The sequence below is a fragment of the Penicillium brevicompactum genome (assembly GCF_028827555.1).
Source record: "Penicillium brevicompactum strain IBT 35665 chromosome Unknown utg000005l_segment0_segment0, whole genome shotgun sequence".
Classification (NCBI taxonomy): Eukaryota; Fungi; Ascomycota; class Eurotiomycetes; order Eurotiales; family Aspergillaceae; genus Penicillium; species Penicillium brevicompactum.
The window spans coordinates 1,373,560-1,393,520 of record NW_026623208.1 but is presented as its reverse complement, the minus strand read 5'-3'; the positions used below and the strand labels follow the sequence as shown (position 1 = coordinate 1,393,520).

Sequence of the window (19,961 nt, the reverse complement as noted above, 5' to 3'; positions counted from 1 at the left end):
CTTACCCAGTGCTATCGAGTACCCATGGACCCACCGTGGAATGCAGAAATGCAGCGCTGATTCAAAATCAGATCATGATTAGTTAACTGTTTATACATCATCTGGCAGTCCATCTTGAATTCTTGATGACACAACTCCATGGATGGGACAGACACACCGATGTCAAACAATAGGCCAGCTAGTTATATCTGTATTCGCATAGTCGTGTATAATTTAGAGTGGTCGGTTCATTCTGACATACTTGAGAGACGTCGTTATTCTGGTTTGAAACCTTAATCGCTCGAGTCCCACGAGTCTTTGAGGTCTTTCCAAAGTTACTAGTATCTATCTCCATGGCCAACACGAAGTCCCTACATCACATCCTGCATCTGTAACAAATAGTTCACGATGGTATTTGTCGTTTGAGATAGGCGGATCATTTTGCTATATTCCAAAGTGATAGTGCAATAAAACTACGATGAATCTAAACGCTCAATAAGTCATTGTGGTAGACGGAAACGGATGGAGGAAGAAAGAAGAGGGAGAGGCAGAGGAAGAGAGGAAGTCCACGGGTCTGAAGACGAGTTATCAATCCGCGCTGTAGATCAGACCGACAACCATCCTAGCACAAAGTTCTATGTTTTAAAATTTATTCTTCATTGCAAGCTCTTTACCTGCCCTATATAATAAATAGCTGGAGCTCATGTGCACTGGTAGGTGAGCTATCAGTCTCCGGGGCGGCTATACCCGGGTGTAGGTAGGCGGGTACCCCGTGCCCAGGTGACAAGTACCCGGGTGCATGCCTCTGAAAAAAAGCATGGTCCGTTCCCAAGTTTAACATATTGAGAATGCGAGCAAGAAGACGTGAAATTATCTGCAAAAATTATCTAGCCGAAGTGTGGTGGCAGGAAAATCATGAGCTACCTATTTCAACCGCAGGACGCTGTTTTCCAATGACAAACAGATGGCAGGGAGGAAACAAAGAACAGAAACGCTGACACGGCGATAAATGTTTTCGCTTGATTTTAATAGACACAACAAAGACTGAAGACCAAGTCTAGGTCGAGGAATATTTTGGGATAGACGAGCTATACTGGGTAGGATGAAAGCAATACAAAGGCTAATGAAGCTAAATGACCTCTTATGAGCAAGAGAAGGAAGCAATGAGAGCAATGACAGAAAAAAGACAGATGCTCATGCGAATGGGTCGTGGCTGTAAGTCACTCGGAACAAATCATCAAAATGAAGCAAAAGCACAAGGGAAACGTGGTTGGTTCGAAGAAAGGCTTTCGTTTTGGCTTATTTGTCAGCCTTCCTCACAAATACAACAGATCATAGCCTCAAGGCATCGAGAATTTTCTTCGCCATTTCCCGGTACTGCCACATACCGCCAGACACTTTCTTGAACTGGATTCCGTGCAGCGAAAAGAGAGGAACCTTGACAATCAAGATCTCAAACCGAAGTACCAGGTTCTCACCAGTGTCGCTCTGCACACGAGTGGTTGTCTCGCCGACAACGCGCTCACCCACTGCGCCGTGGTCTCGTGCAACATATTCTTCTGAGACATCCGAGTTCGTCGTAAAGCTGCGATCCGGCGCGGCTTGGGCATGTCGGAGTTTGGAGGAGCCTGCACGGCTATCGTCGCGGTTGTCATCGTGGTTAAGAAGGCCACCAAAGCTGATGCGACGGCGGTGACCGGAAACTGGACCCTGCCGTTCGGGGCTGGGAGGGGCGACATCAACCACCTTGTCGAGGTCTATGCTAGGGGCGTGGCGACAGCTGAAGCCACCCTTGATTTCGACATAATCTACTGCGAGTTGTCGCAAGACGCGGATGATATCAGCCCGAATGACCGGCAAGGGCTTGCTGCTGGTGGTCGAGACACTGAAAAGTCCCTTCAGGAATACGGGTTTGGATAGGTCCTCTCCCTCGTTGGCACTCTCCAGAGCTGTGCCCGCACCGGAAATGTCAGCATCTGTTTCTTCGGGCACGTTTGCCTCCCGAGTGGCCTCGCGGCGAGCCCGCCGGGCCTGGATACTCTCTCTCCGGGCATGGCCCAGCGACATAGTACGGGCAGTGTGCATGCGTCCGCCAGCACGCGGAGGAGCAGTGTCTTTCTGGTTTGTGTCAACTTGTTCGGAGCCACTGGTGGAAGGTTCCTGGAGATCTGCGGAAACACCCAGTGCATCGGCATCACTTCTCCGCGCAGTCCGCCGAGGTCGATAGTCCGCCGAATTGACACTGGTAGACCGCTCTAAGAATTTGTTGGACCGAGCGGCACGGTCAACCGAGCCCGGTGCCGCCAGATGATCTTGTTGTGGCCGACTGTCATTTGAGGAGGTGCCGACTGGAGAAGGCTCGCCCCGTCGTGTTCTTCTGACACTGAATCCACGGTTGATGGGGGACGCCGAATCGGCAGGGGGTTGAACGTTGAGAGTGGGGGTGTTGGGGGTACTGGTTCGTTCACGTTCGATGTCACGGCTGCGGTCCTTGACCCTGCGAGTGCTGAAGCGCCTCAATATGCCAGCAGCAGTACTTTCTTTCTTTGCGGGGGTATCGGGGTGTGAAGTTGGGACTGCGTGTGCAGATGGGGAAGAGGCATGGTGAGACTTCATTCCTTCAACAACCTCTTCCTCGCCATGGGTGCGGGCCCTTGGCCGAGATCGTCGCCCTGTGTCCTTGTCTCCTGCCAACTGGTATTGATTGGTGTGAGCAGCCTCTGGGGGCCGCAGATCAACGACCTGGACTTCACTGGGGGTCTGACGCAGGCCAAGAGCCCCAGGACGCGCTTCAGAACGCTCCCGGTCAATCTTTTCCTTCACAAGATGATAGGTAGACACCAGCGGGCTGTAGGCATTCAAGGGGTCATTGCCTAATTGCACAGCCTCGGCCGAAGGGGCAGAAAGAGTATCGCGGCTAGCAGCCGAGTTGCGTCTTTTGTAGAAATCAAACACTCCCCGCTTGCGCTCTGGGTGGTTAGACACAGGCTGTTGTTCGCGGAAATTCAGACGAATGGCGTGGTTGTAATCCTCTGACTCTAGAACCTTGGTTAATTGGGCTGTGATATATTCTGGAGGTCCAAAATCGAAGCCAGTCATTTTTTCGATGACTTCTTGGTCAAGCGGTAGCTGCAAAGGTTCGCGATGAGGAAGGTAGTTTTCTGGAGGGTTGCTGAAGCCCTTGTTCATCCATGGATGATTCATGATCTCAGCCAGACTAGCACGTTGCTTCGGATCGGTGACCAACATGCGTGAAATGATATGGCGGCATTCTGTCGAGAATGATTAACTTTGGAATAGGGGAAGCTGCGGTTTCAACTCAAACTTACCACCAGTAAGACCCGGAGGGTATTCCACGGCGCCTTTCTTGATCTTTGCGTGTAGTTGAGGCATGCTTTGGTCGTCAAATGGCACTTTTCCACAAACCAAAACATAAAGGACAATACCAAAGCTCCAAACATCAACTTCGGGACCCGTGTATTGTCTAGCCTGAAGCAGCTCGGGTGCGGCAAAGTAAAGACTGCCACAGAATGTCTTCAACAGACTCCTCGGGGAGAACAAGTTGCTAAGACCGAAGTCGATAATTTTGATGTCGCCGGTTTTGCTGATCAAAATGTTCTCAATCTTCAAATCGCGATGCACGATGCTGTTCCGATGGCAGTAGTCCAACGCGCTGGCAATTTGACGAGCAAACTTGCGCGCCTGTTTTTCTTTAAGTTTGCCGTGAGAGATGATGTAGTCCAGCATCTGTCCACCGTTGACGTATTCAAAAAGCATATACCAATGGTATGATGTTCGGACCACGTCCCGCATCCCGCAAATGTACGGATGGTTTACCAGGCTGACAATGGCGGCCTCTCGAGCCGTGCGAATTTCCTTGGAGCGGTCGGCCCTCTCTGTCTCTCGGCTGGTACGATGCTCTTCGGTCGAAAGTCGTGGCACGATCTTGACGGCAACCTGCGACCGGGGTTAGTTACTATTGACCAGATCACCAGAACTCTCAAATTATGTCGACGCACCTGTTCTCCAGTCTCTGTGTTCTTCGCCAGCTTAACTTTGCCCATACTTCCAGCACCTATTGTTTTGCCCAAAGCCCATTGGCCGGTAGGCGTCGTAATCGTAGTTCGTCGTCGAGGTGCAGCTGTCGCAGCCGTGGCATTCGGATCGATCGCAGTCTGCGACGTCCCCTGCGCAGTAGAGCTAGGTGTCATATCGACGCTTTCGCGTTGACGTGCTCCCGATGAGGGGTTTCTTTGGTGTCGTCGGGTACTTTCGGTGCGAGCGGTTGAGGGGCGTTCCTGAGATCGGTCCGATGACGCCTCACGCCGAGAAGGTACTCGCGCAACATTGGATGCCTCGTAGTCGCGCCGGGCAACAGCGTCGAGCTGGGCGTGATTTGAAGGTGGGCGTCTATCAGAGGTCTTCGAATGTGAGGAGTGAGTCGGGGGAGTCTGGGACGTGGTGGATGGGCGGACAGCCACGCTCCGTGTTCGATGGGGAAGTTCCGAAGTTGCTCTCGAGGGACGAGATGACGTGGAATGGCTTCGGACCACCGGTGCTTTATTCGGCGCTGACATGATGAGTTTGGGGGAGGTGAGGGTTGGAGCGGTCAAAGAAGCGGGGAGAAAGGAAACCGCCAGGGCTCGGCCCCGAAAGCAGTGAGGCGGTGCGAGATCGACGTCGAGGTCGGGGTTGCAACCTGAGCGACACAACTCGGAGAGCAGATGCGACCGAAATAACAGAAAGGAAGATGAAGAGGGGAAAAGAGTAGGAAGAGGTTGGGATGCGGAGATCGGCTACGGAGTAAGGGCTCTAAGCTTCGAGTTGATACCCAAATTCTGTTTGAGGCTGGATCTCATCCCGGTCGCCCCTATTTTCCAAGAGTCTACGGAACACATCTATCTAATTTTAGTCTCTTCTTTCTTTCAGGAATTTGACTGCCCTGACAATGTCCACGTCAATTGCACCAGAAACCTTGGGGGGAACACAACGGTTATTAGTAAAATAAATCACGTGCCGTCTAACATATCCAGAAAAACAATAATTTCATACTTCATACTTCATACTTCTTGTGGTCAGCCTTGAGATCGGAAATCGGACAGTAGCATTGTATGTGGACCAAGATCCAATCGTGCTACCATCGAGCTGGTCCAAATGTCTCTCCCTCATTAACGGTTTTTCGGATCGCAGTGTAAAGATAGTCCTATGTTTCATTAACTGGGATCCACTTGTGAACGAGTCCTTATACTAGTTACGTACCATGGTCTCAAAGGGAGCCGTATTTCCCCACCATTGTGGAATTGAAACGCCGGGTAAAGTGATAGCGAAGAATATCACAATTGTGGAAAGAATGAGCCCCGAGTCAAGCGCTGCAGCGGTGACATAGTTGTATGTATGCCACCACCCGCCCCACCGGCGTCGAATCCAGTAATTGAAGATGAGACCAAACATCACCCAAGAGGCATAACTCAATGGCGTGGCGCTAGGAAAAGTCAGCGACCTGCAGTGTGGATCGGAATGTCTTTGACCTACGGAGGCAACCAGGACATGGCACCTAGCATTCTAGCGATTTTATTAGTTTCTTCTGATGTCCACGGGGGTAAACAGAAACTTACACGGGCGCATTGAGGAACCTGAGCTTCGATCGAGGAAAAACGCGAATCGTCGCATAGAATACCACTGGCAAAAGTGCACCGATTAGCCAGAACCACTGTATGTTAGTGTATATGGCACCAGGCCCAAACATGCGGTTAGGGCCGATGACACCTACCAAATGATTGTTAGTAACGAAACCCACCATCAACCAGAGACTATACTCACCCCAAACAATACTGGATGAGAAAAATGTCCTTCCATTTGGGCATGTGAAATGCGCCGGTTGGTCACTGTTGGCAATGTCTGTTAGCAAACGCTCCCTCCGAGTCATGCAGGTACATACGAGGTGCAAACCCCATCAATATTACCCAGCGTCCAATTCATGACTGCAATTTGAACTATGCTAGCCCAGATGGTAGCGACAACCTGACACATGAACGTAACGCGAGGGGGCACTTTCATGTAGTGGGCCAACTATCAGAGATCAGTAGTTGCATTGTTTTAGTACCATACAATATTAGATAGTACTCACCTTGAGATCAGAGCAATAGACCTGACTGCCGAAAATGTCAGCAGGTGGCATGGAGAAAATAACAGCATACTCACGCCTGTCCTAGAGTGATAGTACTGAAAACTTTGAACACCATAACACCAATGGGCTTCCCGGGGATCATGAAGCCAGCCAAAAAGGGAGACAACACGTTGAGAGCTAGAACAATCAGCTTCAAGTACATCAGTAGCTCGTTATATGAACATACACAGTGTGATATTGGTTACGCCGAGAATCATGCACGTCGGAACCTAGATGTTTAGCTAGAAGCACATGCTGAGCGACCACGGCGAAACATACAATGAAGACCACTGCGAGGATAATGGAGACGAAGAAAGCCCACCCTATATTCTCGATCAGAAAAATCACAGATCAAGGATGATACCCACATACACGGAAGCTGCGAGTCGTATGCCAGAACGCCAGCGAGGCCCAGAGCGATGGAGAAGAGAAACAGCGCACCATACCACCAATCTGGGGCTTCATTGTATCTCTTCATCAGAGTCAGATGAATATCAGGCTCCTGCTCTCGGGAAGCCTTGAAGCGATGCCAGAGTTCCTTCTGATGAAAAAGTATAACATGGACGATAGCTGCAGTCAGGGCCGCAAATGAGAGCCCATAGTTCAGTGCAAAAGTCGGAGCAAGAAACATAGGCGAATAAGACTTGTACTCCTCCTCGTCAAAGGAGAAATTAGGTCCTAAAATTCGGGTCACATTGTAGCTCTTTTGTGTATTGTCGTAGGTGGTAGACGTGTTGATTGGGAGGTATGCAGAATAGCTATGATGGGGTTAAATGAGATCACCAGCATGAGGGTGACAACATACAGTGCGCCCGAGTATGAAATTCCAATTGTGGTTATCAGCACAAAAACAACAAGTCCGATGAAAGTATTGAGGATAGCATGGACTGGTGCGAGTAGAGGATCCAGAAGATATGCTGAAACATAGCTGCGTATGATCAGCCTTAGATCCCTGGAGCGGGTATCGAGGATCTTACGTCCAATCAAAGGTAATGGGGATGAGAGAAAGCCCTGTAAACCCACCGAAGAGCTGGTTTAGAACAACGTTGTTGGGCCGGATCCCTGGAGGTCATGAGTTTCAGCGTGTTCAGAGACAGGGAAGGGAAGGATGTCCTACAGGTGACAAAAGCAAAAACTGAGAGTCCTTGCCATATGACCCCGGGTATCCTTTATCCGCATAAGAAATCAGTCCACGCTCGTTGAAGCTTAGATCTGAGAAGGACCTTACCAATACCAGGCAAATGCCCCAGCTGTCACATAAAGGAAATACCGATAGCGTGAGACTTTCCATCCATGCGTTTGCGCGGCATCTGAGCTACTCCAGTCATGGAGAGCATAGAACAAAGAAGTGTTTGCAAATTGACCAGGCCATATCATGGCAGCGGGCCTTCTTTCACATTAGTGGGAAATGAGTCGGATATCGGATCTTATTACTTACCACACGAGGAAGCGTCGAAAGACACCAGCTAAGGACATGCCGATAACTTGACTGCTTAAAGCAAACAGGAGCTGGAAACCCCACCCGACGTCCAAGTTGTAAAGTGCTAGAGCCGCCAGAGACATTAGAAACAAAACGATCATACAGAGGGTGAGACTCACGTTCTGCTTTCAATGCCAAGAGAGCGTCCGTACAATAAGCATAGCCGATCGACACACTAATCATGCTTAGTATGTTTGCCGAAGCTTGTTGTGCAGGCCCACTCACTTTGCCATAATCTAAGGGGTGTTAGAGATATCACAATAAAAGAAACCTGGGATCTGGAAAACTGACTGTGATGACCGCATGCTCTTTGATCGTGAAAGGCCCACTGTTTAGAGTCCACTGCAACCCAAAAGTATTGAATTTCCGGCTAGGCATAGTCTTGGCCCATAAACAACCAATTGGGAAGACCAGCAATTGTATCACAAGAGCAGGGAACGAGATGGCAGGGCTCCTATTGTCAAAATAGCAAAAGTTAATTGATGTTACTATATTCCGATTCTAGCTGATTTCGAAGCTCACCTCATGCTCAAGAACATGTTCAACCCACTCCCGATAGTTGTAAAAAGCATGCCTAGAACCCAAGCACGTACAGTGTTGGCAACTTCCCCACCATCGGTGTTACTGACGGCTGCACGAACAGAATCATATTCAGAATCATGCGCGATAGATTTCTCCATCTCGACAGCCTTCTCCTGATCCTGTGCACTGATCACTTGGTTGATAGCATCTAGCTTCTCTTGTGGTAGATTGAGATCCCATTTGTGAGAAGTTTGAGCACTATGGACCCTTTCGACGGCGTCAGTAGCCATCTTTCTATCGCTTGATGTCCCATAGAGGTACGAAGGCTGTATGTCGTCTTTTGAAGGTGGCTGCGAGCTCATCATGTTATGATAGGTTAAGCTGAAAATTCAAAGGTAGGAATTGCAAAAGCAATGTAACATAGCCGGGCCAATTTGAAAGACTCAGTATGAGGCTGTTTCTGTTTCGAATTGCATACAAGAGAAAAGGAAAGGAAAGGGAGAAAGAAGGGGAAGAAGGGGAAGGGCAGGCAGGAGGGGAAGGGGTTGAAAAGATAGAAGAAGCTTACAGCTATCTAATCTATGTGAATATAATTTATACAGGTGCCCAGATGGCTAGTTTTACGAGGAAGAGACATGTAAACAGCCGTGGTTCAACCCCCCTTGCAAATGTTGTCAGATCCAGCGCCGCGAAAGATAAGCTTCACCAAAAGCAACGCAACCCTTCATACTTTCCCCGCATTCCAGCCTTAGCACGGCCCGTTGGTCCCCTCCAGCCCTCCCGACAGCAAAAATTCTCGCGCTAAGATAACTACTTGATAACATGACAGCCGCTTTTGGTATAACTGCGGAGTCAGGTTACGCCGCTTGATAAGCCTAGCTAGTCCCAGCGATATCGCCAAAGACAGCCATTCGGATTGACAGGCGACAAAATGCAGGTCGGCAATATGATCCGACGTAGCATTTCATGGATCCCGTTCTGAACGAACAAGTCTCATTTTTGGCTTCAATCTATTCCGGACTCCTTTCTCGCTTCATACGCACCATATTGCTTTTGACTCAAGCGAGACCGAAATTCAGCCTCCATCATGGTCTCGGATACCTCACCTAGAGGCATCGCCATAAAACACGCCCAAGTGGACACAATGCGCAATAGGATCGAACGTGTAACTGAAGACTTGAAAGATTTGAATGCATTCTACCCAATGAGAATATCCCCAAGAAGAACACGAAAGTTGAAAGAGTACCTCACCTCGGAGCTCGAATCCCTCCAGAGCCAGCCATTTGATAGATACGATCAACAAGGCAAGATAGACTATCTTCTTTTGAGAAACTATCTCGAACGGCAACTTCGAGACTTGCAACTCGACTACAAACAGAATCAAAAATCTGCACCTCTTTTACCCTTTGCCGATGGTTTATTAGAGCTATGTGAAGCTCGTACCAAAGCAGAACGGATACTTCCTCAATCCGCTGCTCAAAAGCTCTTTGAGGCGAATGCTGAAATCAAATCCGTGATCGATAGAGTGGAAAGAAAACCGAATGACATACATATTGAGAAAACTTCGGCTTTCCGAGCGGCTCAAGATATCGACTCTCTCCAAGCTAGCTTGAAAGAGTGGTTTGATTTCTATAGCGGGTACGACCCCATATTCGACTGGTGGGTCGCACAGCCATATGGTGTTGTAGACAAGAGTCTGAAGGAAACTTCGGAAATCATCCGAAATATTCTAGTCGGAATTGACCCAGGAAAAGAAGACACAATAGTTGGAAACCCCATTGGACTTGATGGATTGCTCAGCGAGATCTCGGCTGAGTCCATTGCTTACACCCCGGAAGATCTAATCTCCATTGGAGAGAAGGAATTCAAATGGTGTATCAACGAGCTGAAAAAAGCATCACGCATGATGGGATTCCAAGATGACTGGAAGCAGGCTCTGGAAGAAGTCAAGAAAGACGTTGTTGAGCCAGGGAAGCAGACTGAATTGGTTCGGGATCTTGTGCGGGAAGCGATCTCCTTCGTGGAAGAGAACCAACTGGTTACCGTGCCCACGATCGCCAAAGAAAATTGGCAGATGTTCATGATGTCGCCCGAACGCCAGAAAGTGAACCCTTTCTTTCTCGGCGGAGAAAGTATTATTGTATCATATCCAACCGGCGGCATGGATCATGAAGCCAAGCTCATGAGCATGCGGGGCAATAATATACATTTCTCCCGCGCGACGGTGTTTCATGAGATGATTCCAGGTCATCATTTGCAAATGCATGTGATTGCAAGATCAAGGCCCTACCGTCGTCTCTTCGATACCCCATTCTGGATTGAAGGGTGGGCATTATACTGGGAGTTTGTCTTGTGGAACGACGATCGTTTCAGCAAAACGCCGCAAAATCGCATCGGAATGTTGTTTTGGCGGCTTCATAGATGTGCTCGAATCATTTTTTCCATAAAATTTCATCTTGGCCAGATGAGTCCACAGGAATGTATCGATTTGCTCATCGACGAGGTGGGACACGAACGTGCTACTGCAGAAGGCGAGGTCAGGCGATCACTCAACGGTGATTATTCACCCCTGTACCAGGCTGGATATATGCTTGGTGCGCTCCAGATCTACTCGTTGCGCAAGGAAGTTGTCGAGACCGGTCAAATGACTGAGAAAGATTTTCATGATCGATTCTTGAGAGAAAATTGCATGCCCATCGAGTTGATGCGAGCTTTGATACAAGACCAGCCGTTGTCCTGCAACCATGCGCCGTCGTGGAAGTTCTGTTCATTTTGACAAATGTTGTGCTGTAATCTCTCCTTAACATCCATCCATATCATCAAGACTGGGCGAAGATCTTTGGACTTGGCTCACTATTCCAGAAATGCCATTGGTTCTTTTTCCAAGGTTGGTGTCTTTGCTTACTATATCTTTGAACCTACCTAGGTATCGTACTTCCAATATCCACCTGGGCCCCGATCGCACGTCAGCACAACTCCTAATACCAAGATCTACCATTTTTGGCTTGGATATGGAGAGCATGAACGAATATACGACAATGGAGACAGCAGGAGGAGAGGGAGAGAGATAAGCTCTCGATCTACGACTGTCTGCGCTGACAGACCACCATTGCGCTCGTAAGGATTCCAGGGCTCCAGGGCTCTGTTCATTGCTTAGTAAGAGACCAGTTGGTGGTGCCTGCCTTACCCTTTAGGCAGCGACCCCCACCAAAGCTTCCAACACTTCGGCTTGTTGTCCATTCGATTACTTCGGGTTTAGTGGACATGGGAATCAATGCCCCTGTGGCGGTACATCGTATCAGGAGCACACTTGCGGGCATAACGTCACCGACTGCCTGGCGAGAAAAACTGAAATATCCATTTGAACTCAATACAAGATCTAGTTGGTGCGCACTCATCATGGAAACAATTGTAAGGCGAAAGTACTGGGCGTATCGTCATTTCTTCTCAAATTTGCGCCCATTGGCGGAAGCTATGCCGACCCCTCTGAGCATATAAACAATCTCAACCTTGGAAGATTGTATGTGTAGGCCCATGCCGCGACGCGCCATTCCCACTAGGGGGCTGGTGGCGCGCATCACGGGGCTGTGCCTCGGGAGGACGTCATAGCTCCTACAGTCCAACATTTGCATAGATCTGGAGTCTGGACAAGCCTATTCTCTTTTGAGATTTGCCGGGTAGTCCCGATTTGTCTACTTGGGAGATACGGAGTCAAGCATCGACATTGTAGCCGACGGTCGAGTACCCCCTTTTTCTATTCTCTTGTGCTTGTAGTTTTGAATTTCTCAGTTGTTGATTCTTTTTTTTTTTTGGCGACAACAACCTTGGAAATTGGTTCGATAGATTCAATAAATTCAACCACAAACATATTCTATTTATTGCTCAAGTGAGCTTAGAAAAACTAGCTAGCCCTCGAGCATCTTCAAGTTTTGACTTGATGTCCACCGTCCAGCTCACCCCAATTACAGCGTGAAAGTCAGGTGACCAATAATTTCTAGAAGAATCCGTAACTATGTTTAGGGGTTGCAAGGAAATTACTTGGTTGATCTAACGCAGCACGTGAGACTGGAAAACATGGTTGAAAGTCGATGGTCCAAAATTAGACGTCATACACTTCCAGCGAGATCTGTGGGTCTGCGGGGGTAGATCAGTCCATTCTAAGGAGTATGCGACGCAAAGAGCGATGTACGGAGTATGTATGGTCGATTACCGATCACGGTTAGAACACGAAGAACGAAAAGAACGTTCGATTCGAAGCATCTCGGAGCCGCAAACCAATGCATGTACGCACAGCGTGTAATAGTCATCAACATGGCAAATCCATAGTGCTGGGTCACATGAAGATGATTCAAAGGTGATGTCAAGGATTGGGTCAAACTGTAAACCAGTGGATGTGACTTTTGGTTTCAGCCAATCGAAATGTTGCAACCATGAACTGGGAGAGTTGGTGTTGGAAACTTGGCCTGGGATGGTGGCTCAGAAATGACGTAATGACATCATCTCTCCAGGGTCCCTTCCCCATGCATCTGTATAAATACCTGGTCCTTCCCTGTCCATCACTTTTCCTAACTCATTCACTATCCCTCATAACAATCTTCCAACCAAACAATCAATCAATCTTCTCATCCGCCGCAATGGAGACTGTCAAGGTTCGTGGCCAACACGTCAATACGCCCATCGCTGTACTAACCTGCTATCAGAACGCCGCCAACTACGTCGCCGAGTCCATCCAGGGCACCGGTGCCGAGGCCTCCAAGGAGGCCAACAAGAACGTTGCTAAGAGCGACGATGCCAAGATCAGCACCCGTGCCAGCGCTGCCAAGGACGCTCTCGTCGACAAGAAGGACGAGGTGTCCCACAACACCAAGGCCGATGTCCACAAGGGTGAGTTTCGAATCGTCCACTTCACATCGGCACGCGCTAATCAATTTTTAACAGAGGCTGCTAAGAACTAAGCGTCGCTTTTGCCGCTGACCCCTTGAGCCACGCGACTTGTCATCTTAATACCTTTCTGATTACGACTTTTGGATGGCATCCTCACTATGACGACTTTACGTACCTAGCGAAATAATACCACTATCTTGTCGCTTTCGATCAGCCTTTTATAGTAGCGTTGTATGTGCTAAAAGCCATTGGCAAATAGAAAAGTCATGCAAAATATCATCACTCGTAATTCGTGTATTATTGTTGAGTGCCAATCTCGTTGCAAGTGAACCAACACCAACAACACCTCTCAGGTGTTTTGTTGCTGCCACAAGGAATGGGATTTGGGCAAGACCCCTTTGATGATAGGTACTAAGTTATCCAGTCGGACCGGCTTTGTCAAAAACAAATCCATACCAGAGCCTATGGCATCACGTTGCACTTCAGCCTGTGCAAGGCCAGTGAGTGCAGCGATGGTGACACGGTGATTGTTTTCCAATGTTTTCTCGAATTCTCGAATGCGCCTAGTAGATTCTAGGCCATCCATGATGGGCATTGAGATATCTGATAAGATTAGCCTGCTGCTGCTAGTTCAGGTGCCAAGGAGAGTTTACCCATTAGAATCATGCGGATGCTGGAAGAATTGGATTTGAAAGCCTCCAAAGCCTCCTCTCCGTTTTGGGCAATTATATAATCGCAGTTCAATTTCTTCATAAAAGCGATAAGAAGCCTGAGATTAATGTCGTTATCATCGACGAGGAGAACAATTGTGGGAGGTTGCAGTGCGGGATCACATATTGAGTCGCCGTGTGGTGTGTCTGATGTATCCCTAGACAAGGACTGAGGGCCCCGAGGACTGTCTAAGCACCGCGGAGAGTTGCTTCTGGACCTGCCGGAATTTCTAGCGGCATAATCCATCACACTGACACTGACTGGGACTTCCGTGTTGGACAGTTGATTTGGGAAAGCCGTGGAAGGATCTCGCTGAGGATCATCCAAGCTAGAAGGAGCCGATGTGGCCGGCGATAATTCTGACACACCATCATCTGAAACAGAATCTAACCGCTGTTGTTGGCGTCTGATGCAGGTTTCCAATGTCTTCGCCAGTTTTCGTGGCCCGCACGGTTGGCTGATAAATTCGAGGACAGCTGGGTCCTTGCACCTCCGATTTTCCATAAACATAGCATGCGCGACCTTTGGAGAAGAACATATTATGATAAGCGGGGAGGAAAAGCGTTCTTTCGGAGATGGGGCGATTGAGTGAAGTTGCAAATTCCCAGCATCAAGGTGTTCATGAAGAGAGACGTAAAAGTCACACTGGGCGAATTGGGCCTGCGAGGGGGCAATGAAGCACGTATCCATAACCAGCCAGTCTTGACACACCTTCTGCACGGATGCATGCAGAGCTGTGTCCGAGACAGATTCCTCGTGTCCCAATATTCCAATAGATTTGGCCCGCGTGAGTTCCTTCGTGTCGATCATGGAAAACTGGCCATCCATTTGGTTGGAGGTCTCCCATTCAAAAACGTGATCTAAGGTCACACTCGCGACAACTTCTGTGCCGACATCTTCTTGTGAGTTGACCTGAATATTGCCCCCAAGTGATTTGAGTATGCGGCGAGTGATGTTGAGCCCAAGGCCGTTGCCAGTTGTCATGCTATCTTGTTGCGAGAATGCAGTGAACAGCCCCATTTTCAAATATTCCAAGTCAATGCCACACCCTGTATCCTTGATGGTCATGGTGATCTTTGAGCTCAACACCTGGCCTTCTGCTGCCAGTTCGACCGGCGTAGCCTTCATTGAAACATATATGTGCCCCTGTCGAGTAAACTTCAAGGCGTTGCCGAATATGTTGGTAACAATCACATGCCAGGCCCCCGGGCGGGTCGAAACTTTCCAATTTTGATGATTATCAATGTCCAAAATCACCCTGACTCGACCTTTCGTGTCAAAGGTTTCGTCATTTGATGTCGAATGGCCAGCAACATGACGAAGAGATGAGTGTGAGTTGTTCACAAAGGAGTACCCAGCAAAGACCGTCTCGATCGCGTTCTCGACAGCACTATCAAGCTCAACGCAGGTATCTATATCGACTTTTCCCGAATGAGAGAACCGGCGAACTGCACTGGTTGGTCCACCTGAAGGGGGATTCAGCCCACCGCCGGGAGTTTTGACAACGGAGCTCGGTTGAACATCATTGATGCTAGCAAATTCTAAAAGCTGATTGATTGACCCAAGTAGCGTGAAGGAACAGGAAGAAATTGTATGGACGAATCCTCGTTGAAGCGTGTCCAAAACGGTGTCACCGAGAAGCTCCGAGGTACCGAAAATTCCGTGAAGAGGGGATCGAAGTTCATGACTGAGCCCTGCGAGCAAGTCGGATTTCGCGCGATCGGCGAAGTGAGCTCCAAGTCGGTGGACATCTGCCATGACACTGTTTCCGAATGACAGGAGAAATACCAACTCATCATCGTGGGTGAATACACGGTGTGCTGCCCTTGTCCAAGTCAAACTACCGGCATACCATCTGCCTTTGTGCGAGTCCCACAAAGGTGTGAACACAATGCTCCGAGAGTCTGGAGCAAGCTGTAACAGCTTTTGGGCATCCTGGCGCATGCGTGATTTCCGTGTCTTCTTGTACTTTTTGCCCCCAGTTCGTCTGAAGAATTTCTTGAGGACTCCCTCGCTGGAGTCGCCGGAGAATACCGCCCCATCTGTCCCGTAGTTGAAGATTTTCCCACGGGGATAACGACGCAAAAGAGCGGCGAGGAAATATTCGGACAATGCAATTTTGTTATCACCTGTCACTTGATCATTTACGCTAGAGGCGCTTGAAGTCGAGAATCCAAGAATTTCGCAAGGGTTCAATGCAGACTTTCCAGAGTCCTCAGCTACTGCCGGATCCCATGGACCCTGATGTCTAGTTCCCCGAGACTTGAAATCATCATCGCCAGATGAGCAGCTCTCAAGACTGCTGCTGGTTTCGGGATCCGACTTGGTATCATTCACCAAAGCCTCTTTAGAACCAAAATTGGCATTGAAGAAGACCACGGCCTCCACCTCGAGGCTTTCACGAATAAGATTAGATGCACGAGAGAAGGTTTCCTTCACTTTAGCAGCGTAATCTTCTCTAGGTGACTGCTGAGGCACGTGTTCGGTCCCATTGTTCATGGCAACTTGGGATGCTCGTCTGAGTTTCTTTTGCGCCTCAGCGTACCTTGCCTTGGTATCTTCAATGCCTGAGGCGTCATATGTTTTATTGGAGGCCGGAGTGCGTCTGCCTTCAGGGATGTGCAGATTGTAGGGACGGAAAGGCAGGTGGCTTGGTGGGGGATTCTGCAGCATGTCCGAGGTTGCATTGTGGGAAAGCTGGATTCGTTGCTGATTTGAATTGACGTGCCCCTCTGTGTCCGGGGTTTCGAGTGATTGAGCATAGCCTTCGTGTTCGACAAGCCAAGAATTACGGAGACTTCCTTTCCCTTCTAGAAAACTCCCAAGACCAACAAGCATACGCTCACTCCGAAATTGCTGTTCTTTGGATCGGGTTGTCGCTAGGTAATCCATGACAGTGGTTGAGATGTCGACCAAAAACTTCAGCATCTCGGCATCTAGAGGATTGTGCGGTCGATTGTCCAACAGGGTGTAGGCTCCGATGATTACTCCTTTCGGGCTAATGATAGGGCTGGATGCTAGAAACCGGATGTTTGGGAAGTCTGTGACGTCCGTGTGACCTTTCAAGGACTCATCCATAGCAAGGTCTGGCACAACAATGACCCGGTCCCCTGAATTTGCCGTCTGGGGGACAGAATCCATCGCCATTTTGCACAAGCTGCGCTCATATGACAAGGTGCAGTTTCCAACCCAAAGCTGATCATGGGCATTATGGTCGGTGTCATCTTGAAGACTGAGGGTCCGCGTCGCTTCCGTGAGGACGTGCTGTTCGTCAGGGCCAAAAAGCGAGATTAACGCCCGCTGCACGTTCAACCGCAAGGTTCCCAATTGAGCAAACGCCGTCAAAACAGGATCGACGGAGGAACGTGCAACATGCTCGACGGAAGGGGTGATCGGTCCGAAATGATTAAGGGAGTGCGCTTTCGGGTGGTACGGCGGCAAGTACCTGGAATGACATCGGTTAGTCCATCTGGCATTGCTCTGGCGCGAAGGCAAATCGATCAAGGTATCGAGATCAGATCGAAGCACATGTGGCATTTACTTATAGAATTCTCGCTCGCTAGGTTTAGCGAAGCTGACAGGGTACTGCTGAGTGTCGGGCAGAAAGGCTGGTTGTGACATTGCGTCCGCAGCAAGGCGACGACATTGGAAGCGTTGGAAAGAAGGTTCAGGCTCTACGGATAGAGCGAGCGTAAAATCATTGCACCGACTGTGCAACTCGGATCTGAAAGGGAGTGGATTCCAGGAGAAGCTTGGAAGCGGGGCAGGTGCAACTTCTCTTGAAAATATTGGAGCGCTGGAAGCCAATGAAGCGCCGATAGGAAATGATCCCCAGACATAACAGCAGCATATAATTGGTCGATCGGAAACGATTGTATTTTGCCTCGTTCTTAGATTGGTCTGGAAGGATTATGTAATGCACCGAGTCGCGTACCACAGAGCCTTGTGATTGGCCACCCTGACCCGGCGAAAAGAGCTTCCCGCAGATCGGCCACTTCTTATTTTCACGTTGTAGTTTGTACTCTCCAGACAGGGCGCTGTGATGCAGGGCTCTCACTCTCTTCGTGTAGATCTGTCTACTCAAGCATGTGACATATGTCGCAGACGAAAGGTGAAGTGTAGAGCCCAACAGCCTGGTCGTTCATTACCATGTCTACGATGCGAGCGTTTGAATTTAGCATGCACGTTTGCAAGCCCCTCAAAAGCCAGAGGCCCTAAAAAGCGGTATGTCTATCACGAGTATGTGCTTAACTCAGGTTTGTGACCTGACTTCGTAGAAGATCCCCAGCAAGTCTACAATCGCGAGAGCATGGTTCGGTGGTTTCGCACAGAACCGATGATCTATGTGATCGAAGTCTGTTTCAAGGAATCATGCAAGACTATCTCGATTACATCTATCCGATGGTACCGGTTATACATCGACCGTCTTTTCAGAACGCGCTTCGTAACGATCAGGACCGTGATGATGATGGCTTTCTGGCACTCACCGTAGCCATCGCCGCATTGGTCGTTGCCACTATGGCAAGCAGGTTCCATGAATATCAATCAGATACGCGTACAATAAGATTCAACTCGCGCAAAGAGTTTGTCCATGCCTGCTACAAAAAAGCAATGGGATTGAGAACATCAACATACTTCGACCAGCTCAGTTTCCAGAAGTTTGCTGTTTCCTATCTCTTCCAAGCGTCCTTTCTGCAACTTGGGGACCACAATTGGTCTCGTATGCTGAGCGTCGAAGCAATGCAACTTGCACGTCTCTTGAAGCTTCACCAGATCTCTGATTACAACGGCCTCAATTGCATAGAGGCACAATTACGCAAGAAGGGATTCTGGCTTATGTTTTACACTTTTGTGTGAGTATGACCCTGAATACAAATCAAAAATTTCCCAGAACCTATTATTAACATAAAGCTGTACCCCAGCCATGCGCATGTGCAAAATTTACAAGGCGAGAGACTCGCTTACCTCGATCCAGTCTTACTTGATTCCATAAACCCGGAAGATCTCATGCCACTTGAGGTGGATGACGAGCTGATATTCGAAAGAAGTGTGCTAGCAGCCGCTGGAAACGAATCATCTCTTGTGACAGGTTTCATAATTCATTCCCGCGTGTTCTGGGCCGCGATCAGAGATCCCGTTCTTAAACCAACAGGAGGCCACTGCCCCTGTGTTAGAGTCAAGGACTGCAAAATTCAGATCAATCACTTCAACGAAAGGCTTCATTGCCTTCAGGATCTGGCCACCCATATTCCTCCCTCCTTTCAAACGTGGACAGCCACCCAGGAGGGAGCAAATGATGATGACATGGACAATGACAAGAAGATTGCGCAATCTCAGTTTGCATCAATACAAGCCAACCTCCACGTCACCCTCATATGGCTTCAAAGTCTTATACTCGATCAGCTAGAAGCGGCCCAGTCCCATTACCAGCACGACCCATCGTTAACAGAACATCCGGCAATCATGGACCAAAGATCGATATGGATTGAAAGGGAAAAGCTCTGTCGTCAATTGTTTTTCATTCTGTTCAACTTCCCTCGGCTGAGTATAGAGACAAACGGATTGCACCTCGCCAACAAAGTGCGCGATGTTGTGGCAAGCCTAATAGGTTGTCCATTCCACCCCGATGATCCCCTATCAAAGCAGGCGAGTGAGTACGTACAACTATCCACTGACATCCTGTCTCGACTTGACAGCAGTGAAGGCATCAATACGATGCATCTGCAGACATGGATAGATACAGATCGCGTTCACGGGTAATTAACCTCTACAAAAGCCGACATCTCTGAACTACGAGATACCACTTCTAGATCTACATGCAATGCGCCCCGTGTAGATACGTATATCAATATACCTAGCAGGTATAGCCCCATCCCAAAACCGGTTCATCTCCCTCTTCAGATACAAAGGGATCCAGATCATTTGAACAACCTTGAAAAGATGCAGAGCACATCGATGGATTAATATGACCAACTGTTGAAAAAGAATGAGAGGTCATGAGCATCCCGGGACCTCGGGATTTGGTAACTGTTTCCAAGGTTCTGGGGCTTGTTTGACCCTTTTGATAGATGGCATTCCTTGGGTCCACGGGAGTAGATGACAATCCAACCCAAGGCCATAGCTATAGGACATGTACTTAACAAACCATTAGGTATGGTCAACAAACATGGAAAATTCCTGGGAATATCGCAGCCTTAGTGTAAGTATATGGGTAGTGAT

The 19,961-nt window shown here is 48.8% G+C and overlaps 6 protein-coding genes across 6 annotated transcripts; 3 read left to right on the top strand and 3 right to left on the bottom strand.

Annotated features, from left to right (window-relative positions):
* Window positions 1-1,311: 1,311 nt before the first annotated feature.
* On the bottom strand, window positions 1,312-4,556 carry kin1 (putative serine/threonine protein kinase Kin1; the record flags this gene model as incomplete). The annotated part of the gene is made up of 3 exons (XM_056955634.1): window positions 1,312-3,251; window positions 3,309-3,936; window positions 3,999-4,556. The coding sequence occupies 3 exons, from the start codon at window positions 4,554-4,556 to the stop codon at window positions 1,312-1,314; spliced, it is 3,126 nt and encodes a 1,041-aa protein (XP_056809968.1).
* A 557-nt stretch (window positions 4,557-5,113) lies between these two features.
* N7506_006340 (uncharacterized protein) lies at window positions 5,114-8,512 on the bottom strand (the record flags this gene model as incomplete). The annotated part of the gene is made up of 20 exons (XM_056955633.1): window positions 5,114-5,182; window positions 5,239-5,461; window positions 5,512-5,541; window positions 5,595-5,745; window positions 5,800-5,864; window positions 5,918-6,048; window positions 6,107-6,131; window positions 6,181-6,283; window positions 6,333-6,375; window positions 6,425-6,468; window positions 6,518-6,903; window positions 6,951-7,073; window positions 7,123-7,207; window positions 7,263-7,312; window positions 7,374-7,532; window positions 7,584-7,689; window positions 7,745-7,800; window positions 7,851-7,861; window positions 7,917-8,079; window positions 8,148-8,512. 20 exons carry the CDS (start codon window positions 8,510-8,512, stop codon window positions 5,114-5,116), a joined length of 2,388 nt encoding a protein of 795 aa, XP_056809967.1.
* A 722-nt stretch (window positions 8,513-9,234) lies between these two features.
* Window positions 9,235-10,923, top strand: N7506_006339 (uncharacterized protein; the record flags this gene model as incomplete). Its single annotated transcript, XM_056955632.1, has 1 exon — window positions 9,235-10,923. One exon carries the CDS (start codon window positions 9,235-9,237, stop codon window positions 10,921-10,923), a length of 1,689 nt encoding a protein of 562 aa, XP_056809966.1.
* Window positions 10,924-12,781: 1,858 nt separating this feature from the next.
* On the top strand, window positions 12,782-13,102 carry N7506_006338 (Glucose-repressible protein Grg1; the record flags this gene model as incomplete). Its single annotated transcript, XM_056955631.1, has 3 exons — window positions 12,782-12,796; window positions 12,848-13,031; window positions 13,086-13,102. The coding sequence occupies 3 exons, from the start codon at window positions 12,782-12,784 to the stop codon at window positions 13,100-13,102; spliced, it is 216 nt and encodes a 71-aa protein (XP_056809965.1).
* Window positions 13,103-13,380: 278 nt separating this feature from the next.
* On the bottom strand, window positions 13,381-17,363 carry N7506_006337 (uncharacterized protein; the record flags this gene model as incomplete). Its single annotated transcript, XM_056955630.1, has 3 exons — window positions 13,381-13,634; window positions 13,685-17,187; window positions 17,284-17,363. 3 exons carry the CDS (start codon window positions 17,361-17,363, stop codon window positions 13,381-13,383), a joined length of 3,837 nt encoding a protein of 1,278 aa, XP_056809964.1.
* Window positions 17,364-18,113: 750 nt separating this feature from the next.
* On the top strand, window positions 18,114-19,502 carry N7506_006336 (fungal specific transcription factor domain-containing protein; the record flags this gene model as incomplete). The annotated part of the gene is made up of 2 exons (XM_056955629.1): window positions 18,114-18,595; window positions 18,665-19,502. 2 exons carry the CDS (start codon window positions 18,114-18,116, stop codon window positions 19,500-19,502), a joined length of 1,320 nt encoding a protein of 439 aa, XP_056809963.1.
* Window positions 19,503-19,961: the final 459 nt, after the last annotated feature.